This window comes from Pteropus alecto, unplaced genomic scaffold, assembly GCF_000325575.1.
Source record: "Pteropus alecto unplaced genomic scaffold, ASM32557v1 scaffold40, whole genome shotgun sequence".
NCBI lineage: Eukaryota > Metazoa > Chordata > Mammalia > Chiroptera > Pteropodidae > Pteropus > Pteropus alecto.
In genome coordinates, this window is record NW_006431919.1 from 17,177,158 (window position 1) to 17,189,424 (window position 12,267).

A 12,267-nucleotide genomic window follows, 5' to 3' on the forward strand; every position below is an offset into this window, starting at 1 on the left:
TTGAATACTAGGATTCGAGAAAGAGAGGCTTCGTATTTTGCTTTTCTAGAAATACTAGAAATGAGGCAAACGGAGCTACATTTCAGTAAAAAGATAATGGCAGAGTCAAGATCTTCTAACCTAACTCTCAGAGACCCTTAAATATTCCCACTGTAGAAAGCAAACTGACAGGTTTTTGGGGAGGGGTTAGAAATCAGAGGCTGGCCTGTCAACTGGCAGCCCCAGGTTTCAGGTCGTTTGCCGGGGGACTACTCAGTGTGGGGCTTGGTGCACTGCGCATCAGACAGGCTGAGGGAGGAGCTGCTCTGAGGAGCCATCCAGAGGCTCCGACAGGGCCAGGGCTGGCGGCAGTGGCACCTGTGTGGCCCTGGCTATTTCTAAGCCTGCCCCAGCATGGCGGCTGTGACTTCCAGACTACGCTGACGTGGCAGAGGAGAACATCTGGCCAGCATTCTCTTCAGGAATGAACTCTCTCTCTTATCTAGCCAAATATAAACTGAAAAAAATTTAAAAGACAGAGATAGAGACAGAGAGAAGAAGATGAAAAGAGAAAAAACAATGGATGAATACTCAAAAATCAAAGGGGCTGAACAGGCAGAGTGCTGCAGAGCGTGAAGCTATTTTGCATGATACTATAATGGTAGATATATGTCGCTATACATGTATCAAAACCCACACAATTAAAACACCGAGAGTAAACTGTAACGTGAAAAGTATGGACTGTGGGTGATAATGATGCGCCAGTGGAATCATGGATTATAACGATGCCCCACTGTGGCCTGCGAAGCTTACAGTGGGGAAGGCTGGAGGGGCGTGCGGGTGAGGAGTATAACTCTGCACTTCCCATTCAGTTCTGCTCTGAACCTAAAACTATTCTGAAAAATAGTTTATTGAAAAAAATTCAAAGTAAACTTAACTGAGTGTGAGTGTGTGTGAGTGTGTAAGTGTGTATGTGAGAGCATGTGTGTGAGTGTGTGAGAGTGTGTGTTCATGTGCACATCTGGGGAGGAGGAAGGGCAGTATGGGAGAGGATGCAGAATAAGTTTTGAGAAACGTAATAAAGACATGCTATCAGTTTTCCCAATATGTTTTTGCCATTCCCTAAAGTGTCTCTTCAGATACAAATGAACATCCTAAACTTTGCGGCACTTCTCAAGCACAAACACTAGAGGAAATATTGCCCTATGCTTAAAAAAACAAAAACAAAAACAAAAACATAAAAACCTTATAAAGGGAACACTGCAGATTACACAGACTGCATGAAAATAAGCCGCACAGCATTAACTCGTTAAGCAGCTCAGATGAAACAACGCTGACGACGATCCGCACCAGCGGTCACAGGCCCGGCCTCCACTTCCTGGACAGACGCTAAATTAGAACTTGCCTTCAAATTCTCTAGATTAAAACACAGTCCGGGTCCCAAAGCAGCCGCGTGGCGCTGTGCTCACACGCTCCTCGCACCCGCGCGCACCGGCGCTGCGGCCCAGGCCGGCAGCCCTCCGCCCTAGGGAGGCGGGCGAGTTACCTGGTAACGCGGTGATGAAGTCCCGCTGCAACATGGGCTTCAGGTACGAGTTGATATGTCCATGCTGGTAATGACACATTCGGGAAATAAGGTGCTCCACGAACTCCACCTGATCTGATTCAGACCACTGGTCAAAATATTTAATACACAAGTCTTTTTCTTTTTGATAGTTTCCTTCTGACGGCCTCTTTCTGGAGACGATCACGGATGACGTTCCATTACTTATCTATTTTAGAAAAACAGCAACACAAATAATTAGTTTGACAAGGAAAAGAAATTTCATGAGTATTTCATTAGAAACATTTTTGCACTCGGTGAATTTAATCTTAAAGTGCCAGTTTTACCCTAAAGCCTTTACCACCGCTCATTCTGTTATTAATTCTTTCAGGAAGTAATTAAAAATGTATTCAGGGCCTGTGTCTGCGAATTCGTCTCTGAAGTAAATGGCGAAGTTACAGCTATTTCTAAAAGTAACTGATGTCTTAATCATTGTTCTCCAAAGCTTATTCCCAAACCACGCTGTTATCAGATAACGAACGTTGAAGACGACCAGCTTAGAAAAACCGCCCAGCCTGGCCAAGCGGACCTAATTTAATAATTCGTTTTACTTCCTCGAAGCTGAAAGGTAACGCGATATTCGGGAATGGCAATGGCTTCTGCACCTGTGTGTGCATGAGATAACGAGAGAGCATCCTAAAAGAGAGCGCCAGGCCCGCCCCAGGCCTCTTCATTCCGTCGGTCTGGAGTAGGGCCCAAGATCGTGCGTTTCTAACAAGTCCCCCGTGACGCTGCTGGTCCGGGGCGCAAATCAGGGACCACACTTTGAAAACCACCTGCCCGTCTATCAAATGGAGAAGCGTGAAGGCAACTGGATCTAAAAAGCTTCATTTGACCGAACAGTTTTGATTTCCGTATTGTTTCTGGGCTTATGCTAAACAGCTGCCTTTCACTCCCTTCTCCCAACCAGAAACCGCGTGTGCCTGCAAAGGGCTTCGTGTTCCATAGCTGGCTTACGGGTATCCCACCGACTTCCACATTAACTGTGCATTTCTCATGAAATCAACATGGTCCTTGTACAACATCTTGTCTGTTTTTTAGAAATTGAAACTATATACATTGCATTTGGACAATAGTATCAAAAAAAAAAAAAATCTGAATCCCTAAACTGAAGCCACAACTGCTACTGATCCCATGAAGCTCAGTAACTTAACTGTTTAAAAACAAAACCACCTTGATGTTTCTGTCAAACACTGGCCAAGCTATCTGCCCATCAGTCCTCTGGCAGCCCCTCCATGTGTAACACCAGAAGGAATAACTTGTAAGAGTTTGGAAAACTGATGAGTTGCATCACAAACATTTATAATTCTGTTAGGAGCTTCTCTCAGAAGTCCTACACAGAAAGGACCAAGAGCTTTAGTTATCAGCAGGCTCCCTAACTGTAAGTGGACTGAACCCACCCCAGAAAGAAGGCTGCCTCTGAAAACACCCAAAAAGAGTCTTTGGCTTTCCTGATGAAATCTTATAAACCTTTCCTGTCTGAAGAATGTTCTGTCTGAAGTCGGAAGGCATTTATTTACCTCCCTCCCCATTTATCTTAACTATTCCCTTGTCTAGGAATGTTTTCCCCTTGTAATTTGTGAGGCAGAGCTCGCTCACAGCACGTAACACCAGAGGGCAGCACTGAACAGAAATTTTAGATGTTGCTTTTATTAAGACGTTCAGACTCGAAAATCAACACTCAAAAACAGATGAAGTGAAAATTCTGTGGTGAATATCGACTGGTATATGGAACATCTTTGTTGCTTTTAATCATAAGGATGTTCACCATAATGTTGATAATAGAGACAAATTAGAAATAACAGTCCAATGAGAGGCAACTGGTTAAAGCAAATTATAATACATCTACACAAAGTACTATATAATGTAGCCATTAAAATTAGGTTTATAAAGTAAGATTTTTTAATAACAAGAGAACACTTTTGTGAAAAATATTAAGAAATAAAAGGCAAGATGCAGAATTTTACATAGCATAACCACAATAATTTGTGTAAAAGGAAAGACACCAGGACAGAGTAAAGAATACATATGAAAATGTTAAAAGCGCCTAATCGAGACAGAAAGCTGTATATGTTTTCTCCCCCCCTTTCTACTGTATTTTTTTTGTAATATCTTGTAAAAATAATTCCTTTCACAAAAGTTTAAATATAATGATGGTTAACAACTTGCATTTATGTACTGCTTTCTAATCTACAAAATACATTCAAACCCATTATCTCATCTGATAAGCAAAAGGGTTATTATTTCATTTACAGAAAGGTTCCTAACCATCTACCCTCCCTAGAGCATTGATCTACCATTAACGAGTTGACCGAAAAGAAAGATGAAAGAAAACCTGAGCGTGAACTGAAAAATCACTAGAGAATCCCACTGCAGAAGACGGAACAGGAAGGAGGAGCAGGAGTCAGTCTGAGCGCAGGTCCCAAAACCCAGGGCCAAGCGCACGATTCCACGGCGCATCCCCATTTCCGCTTCCAACCACCTGCCTGGCCCAGAACGATCTTCCTGGCGTTGTCGGCTGTTTCACTTCGTCTCCAATCTGTTGGAGACGCTTCGTTCTTGCTAACTAACCTACCCTTTCACTCCATATCAAATGAACCTAGAGAGTATTTTTTATAACATTATTCTCTTCAGATTTAGATTCGTTCTGCCTTTGTTTCTTCAAGAAAGGAAAAATAATTTGATGAAATCACACGGTTGATGAAAACGCCAAATCATGAACTTCACATACTTCTCTGCATCCCACTCCAAAAAAAGTGGGGGATTGGGAGGAAAACTGGCAAACTAATAGAGCCAGAAGAAAAGGAAGCTAAGCTTAAAAGGAAAGGGAGAACCAACAGGAAATGAGGAAGAAGGGTGGGAACAGAATCAGTCACCAATGCGTATAGTGGTGTGTGACAAGGTGCCATTCTGGTGACAAGGGACGCCACCACTGTCCATCTATGGATTAGACAGTGACCAGACAGAACATTTTAGGCTACAGTCACCTCAGAATCTTTGTGAAAACTCTAAAATCTTTTACTATTCATAAGACACTTCCCTAAGGAACGGGAGATAAATTAGGGTGAATTCTGAAACTAGCAAAACTGCACACACAAAAAACAAAACTGCTTGGCTCTTGTTTCCACTGAGGTCATGAGCTGAGGGAGCATCTCATCTACGGTCAGCTGACGGCTATCTTATCTGTGCGCGTTCATTCCTACCTGCCAAAGAGTATTTTTCTTTGGGGACTCATCTTCATTTTGATCCTCCATAACTGAAGTGTTCTAAGGGGGGAAAAACAGGTTATTTGAATTATGCTGAGTTTTGCAAATCCTAAATAACTACACCAAAATATAATTTTGAAAACCCGAACTGGAGTGTACCAACACAAACCCAAGAGCTAGCTGGCTTGTGGCTAACAGGTGCCATTATGAGTTAAGGGTCTGTGCTCAGCGCTCATAAATCGATGCACTTCCAGTGGCCGGCCAAAAGCAAGCAGGAAGTCTTACTTATGTGAAGGCGGGGCAGACTCAGAAAACAGGCAAACGGCAGGAGCGGGGCTGAAGCTGCCGTCGCTGTTATCCTTACTTGTGGCAAGAAGCCCCGGAGACCCGCTGAGTTCCCGACTGCACGAAACATTTACGAGAATGCCTGCTGCTCAGCAATGCACCCCAACCGTCGGCAAAGAGAACCGACAGAGCCTCGGCAGCGCCCCCCCACCCACCGGCCTTCCTCTCTCCTCCTCCCTTGATGGCCTTGTTCTCCTGCAATGGCTGTGCGGCCTCCCCGAGCAAGCATGGTGGGTGCCCCAACCTTTTCCCTGAAGAGGAGGATGCTGTCAGCCAGCAACAATCTGGCTGGCTTAGGAATGCATTAGCTTTTGGTTTTGTGTTTGCTGCACAAAGAGGCACTGTGCGATTATTCTTTCTGGTGACCTCGTCGCTCAGTAGACACCCATTAGCTGGAGATTAGACAGGACTGGATTTTCCCTTTGGAAGCTCCTACCTAAAAGCTAAATGGAAGGGGAAGTGGGGGAGCTGCGCTCAGGAAGGAAAACACCCCACTTAGGGACGGCGGCCCCTCGAAGATTCCTCCCCGAACCTAAAATGTGAAGACTGGAGTACGAAATTGCAACCACAGCACTGGTCCCAGAATGTTACTCAAAGGGACCCTACGGATCTGCTTACAGTATTTACACGGCCCTGTTGCCACTGCCTGTAGATGACGAGCCCATCGCTCGGACTGTCCCCATTTTTCCTTTACGTTCTTCAAGCCGTGAAGTGTTTGCACCCACTCAGTATGTCCCAACTGTCCCTAATGGCAGAATCAGCGCCCAGGTCACAGAGCTGCCTCTGATCAGGAACGGGATGCGTGTCACGGGAAAGCCAAAGGCTCTGAAACCGGAGAAAGGGCGGACACCGACTGGGTCACTTGCTCAGTGTGCGTGCGTGATCCTGAGCCAGCTGTGCTGCCCAAGGACAAACACAAAGCACACACAGGCGCGGTGGGGACTGAGACGACCCAGCGCCGTGCCTGCTACGTCACAGGTACTCGAAAGCTCTGTCCACGCGCGGCCCTGCACACGCGACTCCCCCGAGTGGTACCTTGTCGTGCTTTTCTAAGCTCAGACTCCGCCAGAATGGCTCCAGATGGCTGCCGACAGAGAAACCCACTGGCTTCCTCAACACAAGCTCATGAGCCCCACGGCACCAAGGCCTGCAGGGGGCAGGGGGCGGGAGAGCAGGGCTCCGTGTGTGAAAGCCGACCAGGAACTAGCGGGGAAGGCAGTGTAGTGTGTCCAAGTGTCCGAAACGGGTCTAGAATGGTGGCAGCAATAAATGATCCCGAATGAAAAGAGAACGGAGAACAGAGAAACAGAAGTAGCATCTCTCTCCGCGGAATTTTCCTTTTACTGCTCTCTCGAAGGACAGACAGATTATTTGTAAAGCTGGCAGGTTCCGTTGCGGGAGTGAACAGAGCGGGAGCGGTGACTCAGGGCGTCACCTCCTGAGGATGACCGGTAGTCACGAAGCCATCCGTGCAATGTCACAATGTCCTGGGTTCTAAGAGACTGGCAAGAGGAGACAATGGCTGGACACATGAAGGGCCGAGCGCGTGAAGTGGAGGAGAGGGGAGGGGCTCCCGCCGGCACGTCCGCGGGCGCCCCAGACATGTACACAGCTGTATGTGTCGTCAACGAAAGACTTCTGAGATGCAGGAGCCTGAGCGCGCCAGGGCTCGGCTGGCCTGGGCTGCCCCAACCCTTTCCTCACTCGGGGAGTGAACAAAAGAGACTCAGCAGTCCCTGCAGACGGCGCAAGAAACAACTGTCTCAGAAGTAAGAAATTTTAATTCTTCCTTCCACTCATTCCAAATACGGAGAAATGGTGTTTGTTTATATAGTTGAGAAGGAAACGACCCCTCTGATAAAAACAGCAACTATTTCCTTAAGGCTTGATAAAAGTAGATAAATACATACAATTTAATTTAATGAAATTATATGTGGTAAAGCCCAGTGGGGGCTGGAAGAGCTCCCTCACTGTATGTGTATTTTTGACTTCTCCTATAAAGCTGCCGGGAGAAGATGCTAAGGGGAAAATGCTGCCGCTGATCACAGGATCATTTCCAGAGTGTTCCTGGTGACGCAAAAGGCACTCGGAGAAAAAAGGGCCCTAAGAGAAAAAAGGGTCCTAGGGTATGACTAAGTTCAAGAAATCCTGTGTACCTATGTGCACCACCCCCTCGCCCTCGCCACGACGCACTTCATTCAGATACCAAAGGCTCTGAAACGTGTCGTAATTTAAAACCCACGTTAAGTCAGTTCGATGTAGTTTTCCCAAGCTTGTCGGACATGGACAACTCCCTTTCCTAATAATCTCTTAATACCTCAGCACACCTTGGCAAACACTGGACTAGGGCAACAGCATGGCATATTTCCTTCCTCCTCCTCCTTCACCAGACAGATACTTCTGGGAGACAAAAGAAACACCCACTTGTGTTAAATAAAATATGCACCTTTTCTATTCCCCATCATCTTCCCCAGACCGCTATGTGGGGTTGTGGGAATAGGGAGAGAGGACAATAAAAAATTCCCTTACAAGGGCCATGCTTTTTAAATCACTGGCATTTATTTCTTAGAGGTATAGCAGACAAAAGATCACAGGCTCAAGAGTGAGGTAAGAAAAAACAATGAGCCTCCCAAGAGGAAAGGAAGGTGGTTTCCTACATCCAAACACTCACCGCCACCATGAGGTAAGCCGACCTGCCACCTGAAATCCCCTCTAAGTCCCAACACTTCTGGGAAAGGGAAGTTCTCTGAAATACCAACCTGGCTTATTCACTTCCTACCCTTCTCATCATCGCCTCTTTCCTCCCACATCTACCAAGAAGCATTATGTAAATAAAAATGCAGAGCTTGGTATCCTGACACCACTACCAAGGAAAGACACGGTCCAGGGGCCAGCAGCCAGACTCTAGGGCAGACCAGCCTCAGCACTACTGACACTGGGGCCAGGTCATTCTCGGTTGTGGGGGCTGTCATGTGCGCGGTGAGGTTTCGGCAGCGTCTCTGGCCTCTCTTTACCTACTAGATGCCGGTAGCATCCCCTCCCTTGACCTAATGGTGACAACCAAAAAATGTCTCCAGATTACCACATGGGGCAGGAGGCCAAAACTGCCCCCCTTCCCTTAAGAGCCACTGCTCTAATGGTGTCAGCACTTAAACTCGCCTCCTGGGGAAGACATACTAAATCACTACCATCTCAGGCCTGGCCTTTCTTTCTCTTGGGCTTCTTTCTTTGGCCTCTGTGACAGTATGTGGTTTCTTCAAATACAGTCTAATCTCACCACGGCCAAGTACTTCACTGCCATCAAATTCATATTTGAGGAAACTTAATTCAGTTCTTTATTACAGATCCCTGGGCTTGGTTGGGGTGTAGATGAAGGATATAAATATCATAAAGTCTCAAATAAAAGTTAGTGCGTGTACAGGCCTCCAGAAAGAAAATACAGAGCCTTCGTGAGATTCTCAAACATGTCCCAAATGCAGTAAGATAGCAAAGCATATCTTTGACCAGACAGCAGACCAGAGTGGCTGGAGCCTAGGAATACGTGTTTTGTTTTGTTCTTTTTTAAACTTCTCCAGGTAATTTTTATGTATATGTGTTTTAAAGATCACTGCCATAAGAAAACAAAGTGGTCCATGTAGTGGCACCACCCTGAGTAAGGAAACTGCGCTGGTGCCTTCGCAACAGACTCCATCCAGAACACACTTCGGAACCATCAAATACCATGAGAACTACGCCTGTCTCTTCTTACAAAGCCTCAGAAGACACCAAAGGGAAAATGCCGCTCTCAAGCTACGATGATCAGAGGATCATTTCCAAAATGTATTCCAGATGACACAGGAGATGCTCAGAGAAAAAAGGGATGCAGGGTCTACTTAAGTCCGGCAAATGCCCTGTACTGCAGGAGCGCTCTCTCCACCCCCGTTTACAACTCACTTCGTTAGCACAGTAAAGGCTCTGCAACAGCTCATAGTTTAAAGATCAGGTGAAGTGAGTTGAACCTAGCTTTCCCGGGTTTGTTGGATACAGACACCTCCCCCGCCCTGCCTTTTATAATAATCTCTCTTAACAATACTTTAACACATTGGCAAACACTGGACTAGGGCAATGACATGGCACAATTCCTTCCTCCTCCCACTTCATCAAGAAATCCTTCTGGGAGATAAGAAACACCCACTTTTGGTAAATACACCTTTGGTATATATACCTTTGCTACTCCCCATCACCCTTCCTGCTACATGGAGTTAGTCTCTGTGTAAGTATAACAAGCTCCAAGCAGTGATATATTTTTGCCAGTAGGTGCCACCAACTAACACAGACTAGATTTCACTTAGAAAACTCCGAACTTCAAGAGTTATATAAGAGAGATCCATTTCCTACTTTAAAATACTGCAAATTCTGTATCTTGAGTTTCATATTGAGAAATGCACATAAATGTAAGATTTTCATACAAAAAGCATCTTCTGAGAGGAAGCAAAAAAAAAAAAACTACAAAGGATCTGGAAAACATGGGCACATTCTGCCATTTTCTCTTGTACTTTTAAATTTTTGGACTTAAGACATTATGGATGACAAATACATAATGCAAAATGCTATTAGCTAACTTTATTAAGTCTCTGTTCTAGGCTTGTTTCATATATTGTCTTTAATCGTCAGAAAAAAAATATTAAACTGGATATTCCAAATGTACAGAAGAAACTGAGGATCAGAGAAGTAAGTAATTGGTTAAAAGCCACAGTTAGTAAGTATATTGAGAGACTGCATTCAGATCTAGGTCGGTTCGACGCAGAGCTCAATGTACTTTCCATAAAGAAAAACACATCTCAGGTGTTTTCCAACTGCTGGTTGTAGCCTATGACATCAATTTAATAGGCTACAACCAGCATTTTTTAATAAAATGAAATAGAATAGGAGAATTCCCCTGCCCACAATGAGAAGCATAAGACATATCACACCAAAAGGATAGGAGGAATGCACAAAAGCAAAATAGAAAAATTCAAATTAAAAGGAAAGCAAGTTATTATTGCAAGGAAAGCAATATTCGAGTCAAACCACTGAGTAACCTAAAAAGGTTTTAAAAATCTCTAACAGGCAAAATTTATAGAGGATAATGTGTGCTTTTATGTACTGAATATAATACCACAAAATGCATCAAAAAATATTTTTTAATTTTTTAAAACGACTTTCCATATTTGACTGATCAAGTAGACCAAACAAACCTTTTGATTTTCCATGGACCATTTAAAAAGACCGATAGAGCATCCTAGGACGAAGAAGAAATGTCACATACAGCCAGAAATCAGGGAGGTTATTATATGTTTAATATGAGGGCAAGCAGAAAAGCCTAAATCTAGTTTGCCAATTACGACTTGCCACAGATTCCAAAGATAGGTAGATGGAATAAGGACTGGCAGAGGCAAACCAAACACCTTTGTTTTGTTATTGTTAATTCCACCAAGGTCCCTAATCTAACCCCAAATTCTTTTCCCTTAAACTTAAATCTTACCAACAAATTGCTGGGAAAAAGGACCAGTGGACAGCACAGAGATACTATCATTCCAGTTACGCATGAGAGAAGTGAACTTACTGTATACCACGTATGCCTTAGTGCATGTGGCATACTGCTCTCATGGAATGTGATTGAAAAGTTACTCCAAACTAAATTAAATGTGCTCGAATGAGCATTCGATGTTATTTTTTAAATGACTTGAATCACATATTCAAAACTGAAGAACAGAAATGGACCAAAAGCAGAAAGAAATGAAACGAGATTTAACTCAGGAAAAAATAAAAACAAGGTATTAACAGAAGTGAAAGTAAATCACAATGCCCAAGAATGATAAATTCAAATGAAAAATGTAATGAAACACTGAAGAAAAGAGAACGAAAATGAGATGAAGAAAGAAGCAAATGAGACAGAGACAAAGTAATTGACATGGAAGACAGAGAAGATCCAACCTAAGTATGACTGGAATTTCTAAAGACACACAAACGCACACACAAATTAAATAAATAAATAAATAGATAAAATGGAATGAATAACATTTAAAACTATAATCCAGATAGATAGACAGATAAAATGGAATGAATAACATTTAAAACTATAATCCAGTGGTTACTAAGGTCTGAGTAAGAGGGAATGGGGAGTGACAGATAAAAAAGTTTCATTTTGGAGTAACAAAAATGTTCTAAATTTATTGGTAATGGTTGCACAATTCTGTGAATACACTAAAAATCAATGACTTGTATATTTCCAATGGGCAAACTGTATGATATGTAAATTATCTCAATAAAGTTGTAATTTTTTAAAACTATAATTCAAGAAAACTTTCCAGAAATAAAAGGGAATCAGAACTACGTGTTAAAAAGGTCTCCTGGTACTAGTGAAAATTGGCCCACAACATAAAACTTAGAGATATCCTAAGAAAATTATTAGACTTCAAAGAGAAAGAAAAAATTTCTCAATCTCCAGTCCCACATAATTTTTTAATTAAAAAAGAAAAACTTACAAGAGAAGGAACAGACACATCAAGTGACTTAAAAACAATGTACCAAGCAAGGCATCAGTGGAGCAGCACTTTCCAAAAACAGTAAAGAAAGTATAAAGCAACAATTTTATATCCAAAGGCAACTGAAAATAGTTTTAAATAAGTAATAGGTCAAGGAATTTTGTATCCATGAGCCCTTCGTGAGTAAACGAGAGATGACTTGGAAAACTTTAGCAAAGAGATTAATGGTAAACATTTAAGATAATTAATTATAGACCTAAGAATAAAGCCAAGATGAAGATGAGGGTAAAAGAATGTTCATAGATTCTGAGAAAGTAGAAATAATGCATCTTGAAAACTGGAAGGAGAAGGGAGCAGGAAAAGGAAAGAAAAATAAGCTGATTATTGTATAAGCAACAGGTGAGAGGTTAAAGAATACTATTAAAGATCGATAATAAATCTTGTTAATAAAACATTAACTAAGAAACCAAGAATTAGAGGCATTTTTAAAATAAGCAACATTTTAAAAATTATAAGTAAAAGATAATCAATATAACAAAAATACAAACCTTTCTAATTTTAAAAATTTCAAAAATTAAAGCCAAGAAAACACATGATGAAAAGAGAGAAACTGACAGATATGCAAAGA

General features: G+C 42.8%; 1 protein-coding gene across 8 annotated transcripts in view; it reads right to left on the reverse strand.

The window, feature by feature from the left end:
• The window catches only part of FBXW11 (F-box and WD repeat domain containing 11), a 99,439-nt gene that overhangs the window by 36,153 nt on the left and 51,019 nt on the right, over positions 1–12,267 (reverse strand). For 6 of the 8 annotated variants that reach the window (XM_015585207.1, XM_025043088.1, XM_025043085.1 and 3 more), the window contains 2 exons: positions 4,786–4,848; positions 1,526–1,751 (listed from right to left, as the gene is read on the reverse strand). In XM_015585207.1, the coding sequence (XP_015440693.1) occupies positions 1,526–1,751; positions 4,786–4,848 (289 nt within the window). The remainder of the gene's footprint in view (positions 1–1,525; positions 1,752–4,785; positions 4,849–12,267) is intronic. The other 2 variants (XM_006906512.2, XM_025043087.1) reach the window with 1 other exon arrangement.